The 18639-nt window shown below is 62.0% G+C and overlaps 1 protein-coding gene across 11 annotated transcripts in view; it reads right to left on the reverse strand.

The window, feature by feature from the left end:
• LOC111152974 (ankyrin repeat domain 11) overlaps nt 1–18639 on the reverse strand; it is a 185208-nt gene that overhangs the window by 16489 nt on the left and 150080 nt on the right. For 7 of the 11 annotated variants that reach the window (XM_022511753.1, XM_022511752.1, XM_022511750.1 and 4 more), the window contains 4 exons: nt 14546–14692; nt 9877–10015; nt 502–672; nt 152–355 (listed from right to left, as the gene is read on the reverse strand). In XM_022511753.1, coding sequence (XP_022367461.1) covers nt 152–355; nt 502–672; nt 9877–10015; nt 14546–14632 — 601 coding nt within the window. In that variant the 5' untranslated portion in view covers nt 14633–14692. Of the gene's footprint in view, nt 1–151; nt 356–501; nt 673–1142; nt 1240–9876; nt 10016–14545; nt 14693–18639 lie in introns of those variants that run through there. The other 4 variants (XM_022511754.1, XM_022511751.1, XM_022511749.1 and 1 more) reach the window with 2 other exon arrangements.

Consider the following 18639-nt stretch of genomic DNA (forward strand, 5'->3'; position numbering starts at 1 on the left):
CAAATTATACTGGCCTGAGAGTGGGACCTCCATCCCCTGCCCCCGCTGACCCCCAGGCCCAGGCTGCACCCTCGGAGACCTGTAGGTTGCTGGCTCGGCCTGAGGGCTCCCTGGAGGCGGGGGCGCAGGGCCCCGTCCTGCGAGCGCTCACCTGCGAAGTCCTTGACGTTGACGTCCGCACCCTCGCCGATGAGCTCCTTGATGCGCCGGGCGTCCCCGCGGATGGCCGCGCGATGCAGCCGCGTCTCTCCACGCTCGTTTCGCTTGTTCACTTTGTCTTTGGTTTTTGAGGCAGAGTTAGGCGTCCCCTTCTGACACACTGTCGACTGGGAGGGGTGCTTTGGTGTTGTGTCTACTGCAGGCCAAGGACAGGACGAGCGGGGGCGTCAGCAGGGGGCGGCCCCATCACAGAAGCCTCTAGGACCGGGGCCGTTTCCTCGCGGGAAGGGGGACGCCCCGCACAGGCGCCCGTCCCCAGGACTACCCCAGCCTGGGGCTCACCTGGGCTGTTGGCCGACTCCTCCGCAGTCATCTGCATGAGGAGAGCCACCTGCTGGCGCTCGGAGAGGGGGTAGCCGGCTCGGATCCCGGACAGCCCCATGCCAAACAGCAGTCCGGCCTTCCGGGTGACGGGCTCCTTCTTGATCCTCTTCCGCTCAGGACCCTGCTTCTCTGGAGGCGGTGGAGACAGGGAGATTTCATGCCGCCCCGTCCTCCGAACCCAAGCCTCCCCTGGCGCCACGGAGCCCCTGCCTCCCACCGCGCAGCTCACAGGGAACGGGCAAGAGCAGAGGGGCAGCTCCGTGCCGCCCGGCGTCACCTCCGTGCCGCCCGGCGTCACCTCCGGCGGGAACAGAGACCGTTTCGACCCCGCATGATCGGCCGCCGAAGCCTCTCCACCTCGGCCCCCACCGACCGTCCGCTGCGCTCAGGTGCCTCCCCACACGGCCCGCCACGCGCCAGGCGGTGGGACGGCCCCTCACCGGTGTCCCGGTCCACACAGGACAGGTGTCCGTCCATTAACTACGTGTGCACACTGCGATGCCTCCTTCCCCGTCCCGCCTCCACACAGTGCAGGTATAAACGGCAAACACAGTTCAGAAATACATAAACAGAGCGAGGCCGACTCGTGAGTACTGTACCTTTCTTCTTGCTTCTAGGGACCTCCATTTCAGGCCATGGCCCTTCGAGGAGCGAACCAGCCTTGCAGTACCACGACATGGACTGAGCTGGAGGCATCTAAAGGCATCAACACAGAGCACTAACCAGATACGATGGAACAGCTCGGCCGTTCCGTGTCCGCCTCCTCGGGGCGTGCACATCCTCGGCGGTCTGACCCGCGACAAAGCACCCTGCCGACCCTGAGCACGAGCACGGGGTGCTGCTGCTTCAAGAAGAGGCAGGGGTGGGGGAGAGAACACACACCCCCGAACTCCACGAGCCAGGAGCCAACGCTGCCCCTCCTGCCGGGAATTAGGGATCACCGGAAGCCTCGACCCTCCCCACACTGCCCTGCGTGTGCTGGGGGTGGGGGTGGGGAGCCTTGGCAGGGAACTGGGGTGGTCAGGGGGCGTTCTAGGTCACGGGGTACAAACTGCAGCCAGGGAAGAAGGGTCACCATGGGAGACTCGGGTCCCTAACACTTCTCTGGGGGGAGGGGTCTCCTCCCGCTTTCCACTCAGCACATCGGAGAGCGGGCCGGCTGGCTGGGTCTGTCTGTGGGAGACGGGCCAGACAGACTCCCGTCCACTTGCCCGCCCACCCCAGGACGGCACCCCAGCCCCACAGATGCGGCACTGTACATCTTCCGTAGCTGCTCTTTCCCGAGAAAGCCGTGCTGTGCTAGAACGTGGCTCCCCGGGCACCACAAGCCACGACCAGCAAGTCAGCTTCCAACCCGCTCACCAGCCATAGTCCAAGAGAGGCAGTCAATTCCAGAACATTCCTCCTTGGGACCACAGACCCCACTCAAGCCCGCCGTCCCACTCCACCTGCACACCGGCAGAGGCGGGGCGAGCCCCTGCTCACTAGGAGCCCGGCCCCAGGCCCTCCTAGGCTCCCAAGCAGTTACACCGCACTTCCGCAGTGACTTGGGGCCACAGAGCCCAAGTCGGGCACTTGGTTTTAATGCTCTCTCACGGCTGAGCACGCCGCGGACCACCTCTGGGTGCACCCCACCTCTCTGCCACCTTCTCTGCTTCTCTCTGCCACGCGCAGCTCCTTGACATGTTCCCGTGTACAAACACGGACAGAAACAGGACCCTCAACCTAGCACGTCCGTGCCGGCTGATGGCTCCAGGACGCGTTCTAGGACGGCCATGCCGATGCAGGGTCTCCCGCGCAGGGCTCTGGGTGCTAGAACGCTCCCACACTCTGCAGTCTGCACCCAGTTTCCACCCAGCCTCCTGGGACCACCAGAGCCTCTCGTGCCCCTCCTGAAGGAGCCCCCCACTGAGCATACACAGTTCAGGTAGCTGCTGCCTTCCCCCAGGGGAGTGGACGCAGAAGGCCACAGGCAGGAGGAAGAAGGAACGCGGAGCTCAGAGACACGCGCGGTGCTGAGGGTTCCTGGTCACGGGGCGGAGGACAGAGCCAGAGGCCCAGCCCTGCTCTCTGCTGCAGGGAGCCCAGGGAGGGCGAGGCAGGGTCTGGCAGATACATGTGATAACACGGGCTTAGCTCCCTTCCACGCTACAGAGGCAAGAGACGCACTTCCCTTGAGTGGCAGCTGAACGCCACCGGCCTTTTGCCCAAAGGGCTTCTGCAGTAACAGACTGCGCCCCACACCGCAGAGCAGGACACAACAGCACCAGGCCCACAAGGTCACGTGTAGCATGTGGAGACACAGCGTGCAGGGGGGCCCTGGGCCCCAGTGGGCCTCCCTGCCTCCAAGGCCAGGAGCCCTCGACCACGCCGGAAAATGATTAGGGACGAGGAAGGCAATGACACCCCCTCCTGGTGGGAGGGGCCCAACAGCCCATGTTCCCACACAACTCTCCCAGAGCGGAAGTGGGACATCGCATGTAACCCCAGCTTGCAAAAGGCCCGTTGTCTTGCTGGTGACGCGCGGTTCTCCAGCAGCACCTGCCGCCCCGAGCATCCAGAGGGCCGGAGTCCAGCCGTGTGTGGCTTCGCCTGAGGGAGCCCAGGGAGCTGGCCCAGAGGAAGCAGACTTCTGGCCAGAGGAGCCAAACAGCACGGGGCCAGTCCTGCCTGCCCCTCTTGACAGCTGCTACGCTGCTGTGCCTGTGACGCAGGGTCCACAGGAGGGGGAGGGGGTGCACAACCTGTCTCACTGCCCACCCCCACCCCCGCGGGGCGGCGCCCCTGCAGAGCAGAGGAGCAGCCATGACCCACAGCAACCTCTCCAAACAAGTCCCTCCAGCATCTGCTCATTTGTGTTTCTAATGTCCAACTGGAAGCCAAGGAGAATGAAGGCCATCTCCCAGTCGCAGACACTGTTCAGCCAAGGTCCACAGCGGGGACGTGCTTCTAGGTGCCGCAAGGGCTCAGCAGAGGCCCAGAGAAGGCAGCCCAGATATCACTCGGGAAGCACAGGGCCCACCGTCCCAAAGACTAGAGCGGGGCCACACTGTCCTGTGGAGTCGCTCCCTTCCGGTCTGTCCAGTCCGTCTCCCTCATCCCGGCCATGTTCCCGGTGTTCAGACTGTGGCTGGTGGAGGGGTGACGGTTTCACAGAAGCCTGGACAGTCCCCATGTGCCATCGTCAGGGCAACACACGGACAGGGCACTGCGGTGCATGTCTACGGTGTGAGCTCGTGGTGGTCTGTGGCACTGGGGCTACACCGCGTCACCCTTCTGGGGAGCAGCCCCTGAGCTGACAAATGCAGGGGACCCCACCCTCCGCAGCCGGTCCCAGCAGTGACCCCCTTTCTCAGCTGGGCCTTCTGGAACACAGCACCACAGCTGCAGGGCTGCAGTGGGGCCTTTCCCAGGGTGGGGTTCTGAGGGACCTCGGTTTCCAGACTCCGCGTCCTGCCGCCACGCTCCTCGGATGTCTGGCGACAGGAAGCTTTCCTCCCTGGAACCAGGCAGGAATGCCGCCAGGCCTCTGGCCTCCACGGCCACCTCAGCACCCGCTGCCCCTACCATCCCGTCACCACGCACACCATGTGTGTACCCACCTGTGTTCTGCCTACAACGAACAGCACCTCCACGCTCGAGGGTTTGCACAAACGCCAAGGGCTCTGCCTCCCCAGGACCACCCGGCTGCCTTCTCGTGACACCCGAGTCTCTTTCCTGCGTCCTGTCTTTTGCTCTTTCTCTTCTGCAGTCCAGGCAATTTCCCTGGTTTTAACTACCAACCCACAAATTCTTCCTCCTGGCCTACGTAATGAGTTACATACATAATCTGTCCACTGCAGCTCTCGTTGGTAATTTTTTTTCCCGTTTATCCCATTTTACCTATTTTAAAGACCCACGTGGTAGTCTCCAGCAGCACCTCGTTCCCTGCCGGTGCTTTCAGCTTCTCCTTTACTGCACCTGCTGGTTCATGCTCTCTACGCAGCACCCACACGCGAGGTCCCTGGGGCTGGCTCCCCTCCTCGTGCTCTGTGGTTCTGACTCGGCACTCGTGCTTGTCTGAACCCTGGGGTCCAGAAACCACATGGAAGCCCATCTCTCCAGAGAGGACTGGCTTTTGCTCTGATCCGGGACTGGATGGAGGGAGAGGCGTCCCCAGCAGCACAGGGCGGCCCACGACCTGATCCCAGCCCTGCAAAGGGGAGGCTGGTGTTTGTCTCTGGGGACACCCCTCAAAGCCCCTCGCCTGATCTGGGATGGGGTCTCCTTCCTGCCCGAGGCGTCCCAAGTGTGGCGCTCGTGGACATGTCCACCGTGGCCCTGACAGGCCCGCAGTGGCCCGACGCCCACTGTTCCTGACCCCTGGGGACTCAGCGCACTCAGGAACCCCATCTCTGACTTCTGGGCTGTTGTAGCTGATGGCTCTTCCAGGACAGCCCACCAAGCTGCCCAAAAGGGAAATCTGCAAGCCCTACATCCCACCCTAACTCTGCATCAGCACTGCTGGGACCGCACGGCCCACGAGAGCATCTGGGGTCCGGCTGTAGAATGGCAGCACTCACTGAGACATCAGGCAGAGCTCAGGGAGATCTGATGACAGGCAGGGCACCGGGCACTGGGGGCACACCCCCGTCAGGAGCAAGCCTTCCACACCAGACACGAGGCCCAACGTGAAGAGTCCACGAAGAACCGCTTCCAGTGGGACAGTCCACACGCCAGAGGCGATCCACACCAGGCCAGGAGCTGCAAGGGGCTTGTCTCTGTCCCAAGTCTCACACTCGGTTCTCCAAGCACAGCAAGACCAGGATCCAAGCTCCCACACAACCTGTTCGGGGCCTACGACATTCAGGCTGCACTCGTGACTGGCTCTTCCCTCCTTCAGAAAGTCACCATGACTGATCGCGCAGTGAAGACAGAGGACCTTCAGGTGGGGAGCTGGGGTCCCTCTGACATCTGCCTTCTCCTCCCAGGCCGCAGCTGCGTGGCTCTACAGCTGCGTTTCTTCTTCGCTGGGGCGGGGCGACCACAGCCCCAATCCCGCAGGTGCTGCAGAGTTCCATGAGGGCTGCTGTGGCCGTGAGGAGGGAGCCGGGGTGTGAGGAAGTGATGCCGGCATGAAAGGCCCACACGACCCAGCCACCCAACCACTGCCCCCGCCTTCGTGGCACCAAAGCACAGTGAGAACTTTTAAAAACAAAATGAGGGGCGCCTGGGTGGCTCAGTTGGTTGAGTGGCTGCCTTCAGCTCAGGTCATGGTCCCAGTGTCCTGGGGTCAAGTCCCACATCGGGCTCCTTGCTCAGCGGGGAGCCTGCTTCTCCCTCTCTCTCTGCTGCCTGTGCTCACTCTCTCTGACAAATAAATAAATAAAACCTTAAAAAAAATAAATAAAATGAAATAAACCATATCCCAACTTGCACAGATGTATGAACACGCCATCAATCCTGCCAGTCCTGGGCCCGTCTACATGAGCCTCTGACCGCCCCTCGCTGCCTGCCTCTGACCCTGGGAGACCAGCAGGCGGAGTGGCCACACTGCCATCCAGGCTCCTCCGGGGGGGCTCTCGAAACCACAGCCAGCTTCCCTGAAGGCGGCCCCGTGTGCGCTTCCCCATGTCGAGTGTGCTCTGCACCCTGTCCATAATCGGTCATGGTCCGGGGAGTCCTCCCTGAGAGTCACAGAACCCAGGGTGGTTCTGAGGGCCCAGGTCACCTATGCTGTGTGGACAGCAGGGGCCCCGAGAACAGCCACAATCCTGCAGATTCCCTCCTACTCCGCACGTGGGGGACACTGGGAATTTCAGGTAGAAAGAGACTTCCTTGGCCGGTCCGCGCTCCCCTCTGTGTACAGGAAGAAACTGCTCCAGTTTAGGGAGGACAATGACGGAGAAACGGGGTCACTGTGGGTGGCGTGTGCCCTCTCCAGCCAGAGGCTCCCACCGCAGCGGCGCTCCCTGGCGGCACAGGCAGTGACCCCTGAATCAGTGGTGAGCGGAGAAGCCCTTCCCCATCAGGCACATGTCCCTCGGGCGCGCAGCAGCACGGGGGTCCCAGTTCCCTGGAGCCGCGCAGACACGGGCGGCGGAGCCGCAATCTGTCCTCAAACGTGAGGCGGCCCCTCCAGTCTTACAGAACAAGGATGACCGGCATTTCAGCAAGCACGTGACCGTCCCCGAACCCCTAAGACGGAGTGGACGAGTGGCTTACACGTCCGCACTGCTAGTAAATACCCAGAGGCAGGACGCCAGCCTCTCCCTCTTCAGATAAAACCAAAGTAAGAAAAACCCAGTTTTTCGTGACCCCAAAGAAACCTTCAGTAGGGAGACCGGCAGCTGCGAGCTCCTGACGCCTCTGACAGGGCAGCGCTCTGAAGCGGGAGCCCCGTGGCCTTGGGGACAGGCAGCGCCCACCCTGGTGGCTCGGGCAGTGAGAGGCACAGCTCTCGCCAGAGTAAGGGACGGAGACCGTACCCGAGCGGGAGGCTCACGAAGGAGCCTACCACGGGCAGGTGCGCACGGAAACCACCTAAAAGTTGCCTCACAGACTTGTTCAAGAGTTGAGAGAAAATTTAAACATAAAGAAGCAGAATCTGAAGTGCGGTCGTCACGTCACTCTCCTCCTCACCGGCGGGCGGCGCGGCACATGCCAGGGACGCCCGTGGCGGGCGTGGGGCCGCGGGGCCTGAGGCCACCTGCCCGGGAGCCACGTCCCCCAGCAGCCCCGGGAAGAGCCTGCCAGGGGCTCGGGGCTCGTTTCTCCCAGACCGACCAGACGCCGCGAGCACACGCCGCCCTCCGCCCGCTCGGAGGCGCGCAGGGGCTGGAGCTTCTGGAAGGACGAGCTGTCCAGGGCGCCACGCGGGCAGCCAGAGGGACAAACTGCCTGTGGGAGACCGGCGTCCCCGGCCGGGATGCAGACCAGGGCCAGCTCTTACCACAGACCAGGTGTGCAGGCCGCCGCCAGGCCTGACGAAGCACCGCGGACGGGGGGCGCCTCCTGGGGGTCGGGGACAACGTTCTCAGGCAGCTCGGCGGTCCCGGGCAGAGGACCAGCAGCCTCCTCCCACCGGGGCACAGCTGAGGAAAGCCACTACTGGCCACACAGAACCCGGGTTCTGGAGCCTTCGGCCACGTTCCCCTCTCCGCGAGCACAGGGCTGCATCTGCCAGCAGAGGGCGCCGGAGGGATGCGGCGGGAGCGGGGGGCGGGGGGGGGGGGGGCGCGCACCCTGGAGTGGGCAGCTCAGGGCCCGCCGCAGAGCCAGCGCCCGCACAGGTGTTCTGCTCCCCGACCCCGCAGGCCCAGCCACGGGCCCCAGCAGCCCCCCTCCCAGTGCCACATGTGACACACCGAGCGGCAAGTGCCAGTGGCTCCCGAGTCCTGCACGACACGCCCACAGGAGAACACGCAGCTGTGCTCGAGCAGACCCACGGGGTGCACACTCCACCCCCAAAGGCTGGTGACAGCATCAGGGAAAGCACCGTGCGTGCGTTCAGACGTCTGCAACACAGTCCTGGCCTGGAGACTTCGTGTTCAAAACGAACCTCACTTTCTTCCTACCCCACAACACTCCCTCCCTGCGCTCACCCAGACCCATGACTTGCAGGCAAGGGCGCCCCGGACAACCGTGTGGGTCCAGGTGAGCCACCTGGCGGCCCCCGGCTGAAACGCTGGCCATCAAGAGATGGACGCTTTTAAGGCCTGCAGGAAACACACGAACCCAAGAAGGCAATGTGACAATGGACTGCGCATCACAAAGAAATCCCGACCAACCAGAGCAGAGTGGGCCGCTGTCCTGCCCCAGAGTGGGCTCCGCTGGAAGGAGAAGCCCCACCACGGTCTCCTGAACTCACAGCAAGGCTGCTGGGGAATTTACAGGAACGTCCCAGAGGCCGGACAGCAAACTCAGACCCCCGCCATCCAGAGAGCTCGTGACCAAGCCGCGGTACCAGGCCCCCTGCAACCAGAACGGCTAGAGGCACCGAAAACAGGAGGGAGGGTTTCCAGGCCCGTCTGATTTCCTGCGGACCTAAAGCCCGACTCCCAGAATCTCTGCAGGGCCCTCCGTTCCGGCAAGAGCCCGGCGTCCACGTGCACCCACAGGCTCCCCTACTTGCTCACCCACCCCTTCCTGTCCCCACCGTGCCAGCACAGCCACAGCAGCTGTGGGCTCGGTCACACCCCTGTGAAGGGTCCCTGGGGGCCATGACACCTTCATCATATGCTAGCTGGCAGAACCGAACGCGTTTCTCTGGCTTTTAACTAACCAGACGTGTGCACGCGGAGCCCACAGAGGGCGCTGGGGGAGGGACCTGCGGCCTCAGGAATAAAAGCCACGGCACACGTTTCCGGGCTGTTCCCTCGGCCATTTCTCCTGATTTTCACACGCGCTCACCTAGCGTCAGTCCCTGTCACTGTCCTGCTACCCGACACGGACCCTCGTGTGCAGGAAGCCCCCCACCCCCATCCTGGCGGGGCCTCTGCTCCTTGTCCTACGGCTGCAAGCATGGTGTGGCGGGTTCCGTGGCTCCCTGGGAATTCTGTGCTCCTCTTGCCCCTGCCCGTGACCCTGGGAGACCAGCAGGCCAGGAAGCGCCCTGAGCACCAGGCTCAAGAAGGAGAGACAGTCTGGGCTGGTAGGAGAAAGGCTGGGTCAGGAACTCGAGGAGCTGCTCGACACAGCATCAACTCGAAAGTGCATGTGCCAAGCATCACTAGCCCCCTGCACACACGCGCACGCTCACGGCCCTGCTCTGCACCCCCAGACCCCACTGGCAGAAAACAGCACTGGCCCCCGCTCACTCGGTGAGTTCCCTCTGGCTTTTACTTCGAACACTTGGATTTAACTTGTGTGCTTTTGCAGCCCTAAGGGAAAACATACTTATCCTGCAGCGCAAGATGTCCAGGGGACTGAACAGAGCACAGGGGGCCTGGGAACCAGGGGAGAGGAGCCCACACTCATGCCTACAGCTGGGCACACACCGGGAGCCCCGCTGCGTGTGCTGGGGGCGCGGCCGTCTCAGGGGAGCTCTCTGTGAACCTCTCCTATCAGCACTGGTCACCCTGAATATCAACAACAGAGAAGATGCTCTCAGACCTCACTCCGGACCTGCCCAGGCCTCCAGCAGGACTCTCCCAAGAGTCCTGGTGCAAAGCTGACAGGTGCAGAGAGGCTGAGGAGTGGGGCACCTGTCCTGGGGGAACCACCCAGGCAGGGTCCAGGGTCAGGAGATGCCTGAGGGAGGGGCCGTCAAGGACACTTTCTGTGGAAGAGAAAAGTCTGGGAGGTGGCAATGGCCTGGGGTGGTCAGGAGGGAGAGAGGGGTGGCACCTGTACCTGTGTCCGAGTCCTTCTGCTCTCCATTGGCGCCCACGGTGAAGGGCAGCTTCCGTTTGGTCGCTCGCTCCCTCACCTCCTTCCCTCCATCATTGCGGTCCAGCTTTGGGGTCTTGGTCAGAGAAACTTTATCTTTATCCTAGAAAAGAAAACGGTGCTTTCAGACATCGTTCCCAAACTGAGCTCTCGGAATCCTCACACTTACTGTGACTGCATTCCATGCGCCGGGAAAAGCCCACGTCTTACTCGGGCAGGGAGAAGCACCTCCCACCCACCAGGCTCCCACGAACACACAAGCCCTCTACTTTTCTCCGGCCCCACACAGCCCCCCTTCTCATCCCGAAACCCGAGTGTTCCCATGAGTATCAAGCGAGGAGAGACGCAAGTTGTCTCCAACACGGCGTTCCAGGGAAGGGTTAAAGAACGAGGAAAACAAGAGCTGGCCTTAAAAAGGGAACGCTGGCAGGGGGAGGTCTGTTTTCCACCATGACCTCCTCTATGAATGGAAGGAGCCCAATGCCCCTCACGTGCCTGGGCCGCCCCGAGATTTCTCCCTTCTGGGATGGGGCCTCCTCCTTCCCCAAACAACATCACCACGTGCCAGAGACACTGTGGGGCTGTTCTGGAGACAGACCCTGCAGGCCAAACCCTGATGCAGGAGGCTGGGAGGAGCCATCACCCCCTTCCTAGTCTTGTCTCAGGGCTGGTCCCTCCTACAGGGTGAGGATCGAGCAACAGTCACAGCCGCACCCCCCCGCCCAGCAGCCTGGGCCCTCGGGCTGCTCCCGGGAGGAGACACCTGCCAGCACTCACCGAGCACGGCCACAATCCCCATCCCCATGGTCCCAATGGTCTCCCAGCTTCAGCAGCCAGCCACAGTTATCCACCAGCTGCGGGAGCGAACGGGAGACACCCTCAAATGACCAGGGAGATTTCCGCCAGAACACACGGCCAGCTCCAAGGGCACCTGGCGTGAGCCGCGGCAACACTGTTGGAAGACGGAGCCACACAGACGCTGGGAGCACCCCGGCTCCAGGGACGGCCTCCGGCCGGGACCAGCACCAGGCCACCCCAGCCCTAACAGAAGGACAGAACCCCGCAGCACAAGCCCAAGCAGCCAGCAGCACCTGCCCACCGAGCACACCCCCAGTGCCCGGCTACAGGCTTCTGTGAGAGAAGGAACGCAGTGTTCAGAAACCAACATGACCCACCACGTGAGGAAAATAAAGGAAAGAAAATCATACGATCACCCAATAGTTGCCTAAAACCTGTGATAAAATTCCCTACTAACCCTGACAAGAGCTCCGGGCACACAGGAGCATGAGGCCCCCTCCAGTGGACCAAGAGCCCCCGTGGCTGACAGCTGACGGGGGTCCCCAAAGAGCTGCGTCCCCACAGCTCCTGGAGAACAAACCAGGTTTTCAAGGGAGCGGAAGATGAGCCCGCCCTTCCCAAAGGAAACAGCCACGTCATCAACCGCGTGCGGAAGACGTTCTGCATCAAGATCGTCCAAATTAAACCCAGGAGGGGAGACCAGCGCTCCCACCAGAGCAGCTAAAACGAGAGACTGACGGCGTCGAGTGCGGACGAGAAGGGTACAGAGCAGGCAGAATTGTGAGCTCTGACACCGGCGCAGCTCGCCACCGGCACTCCTGCTCCCGAGAATAAACCAGGACCCTCACTACTGCCCACCCGAAGTCCAGGCCCGTCGCCAACGGAAAGTTCCACGCACAGGGTCAGAAAGGTGCCAGGACACCAGCTCGCCGAGAGTCCCCCGGAGCAGACAGGACCGGCGCGCTCAGCCGCAGGGAGACACACAGGAACCAGACTGGGCTCGACCCCTCTCCCCGCTTTCCCCAGAGCAGGAACACAGCACTCACCCTAACAGCTTAGGGGTATATATGTGAAAAATAAACCATTCAGATTAGTAAGTGCGTCAGAAGTCGCTGGTTACAGAAAAGTAGCTGATTTCTAGAAACAATCAGGACACGACGCTCAAGTATCACTTCAGTTAGTATCAAAAGACACCAAACACGCAGGAATGACTCCAGCAGAAGACGTCGACCTGCGGCCTGCACACAATGACGAAACACTGCTGAGAGAAAACGGAGACGAACAAAAGGAGGAGCGCCCCATCCCTGGGTAAGACCCGACCAAACCGCCGACAGGATGGTCTCTGCAGACTCTGCTTCACGCCCCATGTCCCATCAAAATGCCCCAGGCCTCCTGTGGAACCCAACCAGCTCACTTCAGAACCTGCGTGGAAGCTCAAAGGACCAAAATGAGCAGGACCACGTGGAGGGGCCACATACACGTGGACCAGAAAATGGCCACAGTCGCCGGAGGCCACCCTAGGCCAAGGGCCAAAGGTTCAGACCAAAGAGCGGAGGCTGCAGCCCCACCTGCCTCGGGACAAAGGCTCGACGGTGACACGGTGTGAGGGGCGACCCTGTTCAGTAAGTGACAGGGACCGTGTGAAGGTCCACAGGGAAGAAAACACACACGGACCCAGCCGTAAAGGGCAAACACTGACAGGAGCCCACACCCAAGGGGCCAAAGGTCAGCTGCACTGCCTGTGTGACAAGGACACAGGCCAGCCTCCACACTCTCGGGGACAAACTGCTGGCCCGTCTGCCAGCGGGCGCGTGTCACGCCCTCGGGGAGCTGCCCAAACGTCCCTCTGCAGAGGAATGCACACGGCGGGGTGGCCGCCGCACGAAGAGCCTGCAAAGGGGACAGTGATGTTCAACAGGGAGCCCCTGTGGAACCCCAGCAGGGCGGCCCCACTGTGGGGACGACGTCAGGAGGGGCCATAAGGAGGCCTCCCAAGGCGGTGGTCGTTCTGCGAACTCTGATCTGGGTGGGGTTTGCCCTAGTGTTAAACAATGAGCTAAAGTCTCTGCCTTCAGCTCAGGTCATGGTCTCAGGGTCCTGGGATCGAGCCCCGCGTCGGGCTCTCTGCTCAGCAGGAAGCCTGCTTCCCCCTCTCTCTCCGCCTGCCTCTCTGCCTACTTGTGATCTGTCAAATAAATAAATAAAAATCTTAAAAAAACAACAACAATGAACTATGAGATAAGACCCATTTCACTCAAGAGTTGACCGTCCTGGAGTCTCAGCTCCTCATGCTCCAGCCGTGCAGGGAAAACCCAGACCTGCGACAGAGCCAGGAGGGGGCCGGGGCGGCACAGCAGCTCGGACGGGGCTCTCGGCAGACCGGGGCTGGGCTGGGGCAAGGACGTTCACTCGAGGTGGCTGCTGAGCTCTGTTCGCTAGCAAAACGGGTCGGGACAGAGGCCCCCAAGACGTCCCTCCTGGGGGGCACAGGCTGAGAGAGAGCTACCTCACTTGAGAAGGAAGCAGAACAGACACATACGGCTCCCGCGGCAAACGTGCCCGCACGGCCCACGCTGCCCTTGTCAGCCAGTCCCGTGCGGGGACAGCCCCGCTCAGAGAGGAGACAGCAGCTCCTGGCCACCCGGCGCGGGCCCGAGGTCAGAAGGTGGCCCCTCCAAGGCAGGCGCTGGGCTCTGGGGGCCTTTTCCGCGCAGCCTGCATGGGCGGAGAACTGAGCTGGGAGCACGGTGGTCTGGAGGCCCAGCTGCCTGCCCACTCGGGGGAGCCGGTCTGGAGGCAGAGAAGGCAGCGTGGACAGGGACACATGGGGACTCCAACCCCAGGAAAACCCACACTCGGACCTGGGCACCATGATGACCAACGACGTTTGGCCATTTTGTGTGAAAGCGTCCCAAGGTAAGAGTTACTGGGCTGACCCGGGGCCCATCTGTCCCCAGCGGCTCCCGCCCCTCGTGGGCACACGAGCACACGGTCATCCCAAGCCGCAGCCGGAAGCCCCCCACCCCAGGCCTCCCAGACCCGCATGCTACTCCCGCCCAAGCTCACACCGAAATGCAGCCCCAGCCTGCCCACAGCTCCAAGTGGGGCCTCCTACCTGCTCCCGCACAAGGCACGGGGTGCTGGGGGACAGGGCAAGTGGGACAGAAGCGTGGCCACAGATGCCCACGCACCAGAGCCTCTGCAGCCTACTCGCTGTGACGAGCACACACAGGCCGACCTTCACGACCTGCCCCCGTCTCCCCTCAACCTGATGGAGGGCCCGGCTCTACTCACTCGTCCCCTCCTACGCCCCAACCGGGGCGTCGGCAGAGAAAGCAGGTGCACTGACACGGAGCTCCCGTTCACACAGGCCACAACATGGGTGGCCTGCCACGCAGGCGTCCCAGGGGACAGGGATACCTCAAGAGTGAAGGGCGGTGCCCCCCCACGCACCAGCTGGCAGGGCCAGCTCACCTCCCACCGCGAGCACGAGGCGCTCCTGTTCTGACCGCAGACGTGCGCACGGCCAGGGACAGCGCACAAGGGCACCCCAGCATCCTGGTCGGGATGCAGCAAAGATGACCTCACTGATACCATGACAGACATCGGCAGCCCCAGACCAGAAACGTGGGCCCACACCGACGCGTCAGCAACCTGCACGTAACCCTAACGACAGCCTCACTCGGGCTCCCGAATAGCGAGCACGTCCTTAAGGAAAAGGTCTTCGGCCCAGACCTGGCCTGGATCACTGTCGCTGCAGACGGACGTCGACAAGGACGGGGACAACCAGAGGCCAGCGGTGGCGAGCCAGTGAGGGAGGGCAGCTGGGCGTTACCTTTCTCCCCGTCTGCTTCTCCACCATGTCGCTGCTGAGGGAGCAGTCTTCGTGCTGCGGTGTCCGCGAACACCCGCCCTTGGGCATCGTTCTCCTTCCTCACCTGGTCTTCATTTATGCGGCCGTCGCCTCGTCATCGACCGTCTGCTTCAAAGGAGAGGACACACAGGGTCGGTCAGGACCAATCCACACAAAGCCCGGCAACCTCGAATTCACGCCCCGGAACGGACCGGGTGCCGCCCTCCGCTCTGACGGGGCTGTGCTGCCCGCGGGACGGTGCCAGGAAGGGTCCTCAGGGTGGACAGCTTGGCCCTGCTCCTGCAGGTCCCCTCAGCCCGCTCCACGGCAGGGTCACACCCCAGGGGCAGTACGCACAACCGCCATCCTCTAGGCCATGGCCTTACCCCCACTCACCACCTGCACCCCTGGGAAGCAGCTGCCTCCCTGCACGGCCCCCAGACAGAAGGTCAGGATGAGAACCATGCAGACCCAATTCCCCAACTTCTCCCAAATAAAATGAGGGGGAAGCAGCCATGAGATGCCCCTGAGGGAGTCCTCCCAATCCCGCCAGATGTCCAGGCAACTCGGGTGCCGTGATCTGTGCCCACTGAGCCAGACCCTACACAGGGACCTGAGGCCCAGCCGCTGTATTTCCCAGGAAATGCCAGGGCATAGGCTGCCTTATTTCTGTATTTTATGATGTTTTGACATGTTTAAAAACAAAAACAAAAAAACCTTGCTGCCTGGGGAGAGACGGCCCCTCCCAGAGCTAGCCCTTTCTTAGAGACAGCAAACCTTTCCTACACAAAACCGCCAGCCAACCCTTCACCTGACACACACAGGCCAGCCGCCAGGCAACCAGAGGCCCCCTAAGAACCTACAGCATTATTCCGACCGGCCAGTCCGGAGCTGTCCACCCTCCCGCCTGCTTACTCTCCCGGCAGAAACCCCAGCAAAGACCGCCTGGCCACGCTGGGGCCTTCTTCTGGTGGCCCTGGGTGAGCTCCCTATGAGACCTGAGAGGAGAGTCAACCAGTGGCCATGCTGACCTGACCTGACCACGGCAACACGGACCTTCCGAAACGCGGCTCCACGGTCTTCCCAAAAGCCACGGTCTTCCCTTTTTACACTTTTTGTACTTTTAAAAATATTTTATTTATTTACTGAGAGAGAGAAAGAGCACGAGCGATGTGAAGGGCGGAGGGAGCAGCTGAGCAGGGGGCCCGACGTGGGGCTCAGTGCCCGGACCCCGGGGTCAGGACCTGGGAGCCCAAGGCAGACGCTTCACCCACGGAGCCACCAGGTGCCCCCACTTTTCAATGTTCACCCTCAGGGTCAGAAAACATTGTATACAAACCACCACACCTCCCGTGACACACCTCTGCGCTTCGCTATCTGGATAAGAAGTTTCTGGGACTAAGTCACCGAAGGGGCCGGCCCGCATCTGCACGGGGTGCGGCTTCTGCACGACGACCTTCACGCACCGCCGGAACACGGAGCTCTCCCTGGTCTCGCTGGCTCCCTGCGTGCGCCCTGAACTGCCCTTTCCCATGTCTTCCAGAGATCTCGTTTTTCCACATTAACTGATAAAATCTCACAAAGCACTCTGTTGACACTTAACTGACCTGAGAAGACACCTCAGTTTACTTCAGGAGGAGGGACCAGGCTGACCAACTTGGTTCACTTCCTGAACCCCCCCCCACGCCCCCGTACACCAAGGAGGGGGACCGGGAGGTGCCATCCACATGCTCCAGCGGAGGAAGCTGAAAACACTTCCCGCCTCTGCTTGCAATGGTGAACACGCCCTCCCTCTCCAACTCCCCAGCCCAGAACACTCAGCCTGCCGGGCTCAGGGGCATGTGCTGCGACTCCTTGGCCATGACTCAGGAGAAGCCCCCGACGGCCTGCTCTCCCGACGGGAAATCAAACAGAGCCATCGTGGCCCGTCCAGCCCTCCTGCTCGTGAATGGGAAACGCCCGGGCCAGCACGTGGCCGCACTCACATCTCCCAGCCTACTCTGTAGTGGCTACACCAAGAGACAGGCAGAGACGGCCACTGCGTTCCTTCAACAAGGGATTTCACGTGTCCCTGAAATGGCTCTGGGAGGTGGTCTCTCCATTCGAAGTAGAGTTCTGAGACCCCTAAGCTGAAAGGCCTCCTCCTCCTTCCACCTGCCTCTGCAGGAAGGGCCAGAGCTACAGAGCAGGACGCGGAGAACACAGTCCAGCCCCGTGACAAGGACCCCAGCCTCCACGGTCAGACTCTCTCTCAGAACGGCCAGAGGCGGCACAAGGCACGAGGAAGGAGTGACGTTCATTCTGAGCCTGGTCCCCCAGCATCTTCCATGTCCACACGCCCTGGGGCCCGGGCAGACGCCCAGCATCACGGGGAAACACCTGTGCCCAGCATTCAGAGAGAGCGTCTGGACGTTCAGGGTGACTCACAGAGAGCCGCCTGAAGGCCTTCCACGACGGCCCTCCAGGGTGCACCCCCAGCTCTGTGAGGACCTTGCAAACCATTAAGTACGACACCAGTGCTGCCTGTGAGTGGTTCTGTGTCCGCGTAGAAGTCAAACCACCGAGGCCTTGGGCGCCGGTCTCCGTGCCAAGTCCCTCAGAGCCGGGCCATGACACGCGCCTCTGCCAGCAGACACCTGCCTGTCGCGTTCTGTCCGTGTCCAAAATAAAACTGCCACGTCTCACCAGCAAAGCTGGCTTTCTTCTGAAGAGCAGAGCACGGCAACCCAGGACCGACAAGCCAGCCCCAGACCACAGGCAATTCCAGGGCATGGAGCAGAGGAGGCTCTTGGAGCAGAAAGCGGGGGACTGCTGTTAACTAAGTCTACTGGGGTGAACGTGGGAGCCGGGAGCATGGTGGCTTCTCAGTGGCCGGACGGCTGCTGGGGGAGGAGGAAACACTCTTTCCTCCTGCTGGGATAGTAAAACAGTCTCCTCCTCTTAGATGTGCAACGGACAGACGGTGCTGGGCACAGGAGCTGCCCCGGCTCGCCCTGCCTCCCTGCACCACCGTAAATGAGATTTCCCTTTATTAATTTTCACATTTCATTTTGTGAGCAACCAGCTAATTCCATGCGACCTCTCGCAGGGCGAGGGTGGCCCCAAGCCTCACTGCAGTGGTTCAAGGGACATTCTGTGCCAGCCACCGGCCCAGCATGCCATGCCCCGTGCCCACCCGGGAGCCTCAGGGCCCTGCCCCATCCCTCCGCCAGGGGCTGGGGACACTACTAGCGATCGGGTTAGGAGGGTCATCCCAAATGTTCCGCTTCCTTTTCCCTAAGACGTTTTCCTTCAGCCCACATGCACGATGGCAGCTGAGACCACTGAGGCCACCTCAGTGTCCCCCCTTGGTTGCAAACACCTCAGTTTTCCCAACCGGTCCGGAGCACGAGGATGACCACGACGGCCATGGTTCCCTCAGGGCCTGGGCCACCCAGCACTCCAGACTCATTTCATCAGGGGCAGTCAGCGGGACAGCTTCATGAAGGCTTTCCGCTCTACGGCTCAGAGTCGCCAATGATGTGTTCCAGTTGGTCTTCCTGGCAAGCTGGATGCGGTGGGTCAACCGTCCTACGTCTCGCAAGACCCGCCTGGCAAGCTGCGGGACCACGGGGACTGATGTCCGCCGCGACAAACTAGCTGAGGACGGGTCTCAAATGCACCTTCATCTTCCACCTACCTGGTCTCCCCAACCCCTCACAGGCTGTCCAGTCTAGAGCTGCACGGCATCCCCCCCCCCGCCCCCGCATCCAGCCAGCCTCTCTCTCGGCTCAGAGAAATGGTCATGCCGGCAAAGGGAAGGACGTGGGTGCAGAGAAAAGTCCCGGAAGCTCTCATCACCACCCACGACTGGCACGAGGCTGGGCAGAACTACGGGTCCGGGGCCAGGCTCACCCCTTCTTCCAGGGGTCCTCTAGGAGGGCAGAGGCTGCCAGGGTACCACAGGCTCCCTGCTCACTGCTGGGCATTCACTGTTCAACCCACGAAGAGGCTGGGACCCCCCCAACAGAGGCATCACAGTGGAGACCATCTCTGTGGCGGGGGGTCGGGGTCCCCTCTTCTAACAAGTTCCAAGG

Source organism: Enhydra lutris, unplaced genomic scaffold, assembly GCF_002288905.1.
Source record: "Enhydra lutris kenyoni isolate GAN:26980312 unplaced genomic scaffold, ASM228890v2 scaffoldscaffold30, whole genome shotgun sequence".
Lineage (NCBI taxonomy): Eukaryota > Metazoa > Chordata > Mammalia > Carnivora > Mustelidae > Enhydra > Enhydra lutris.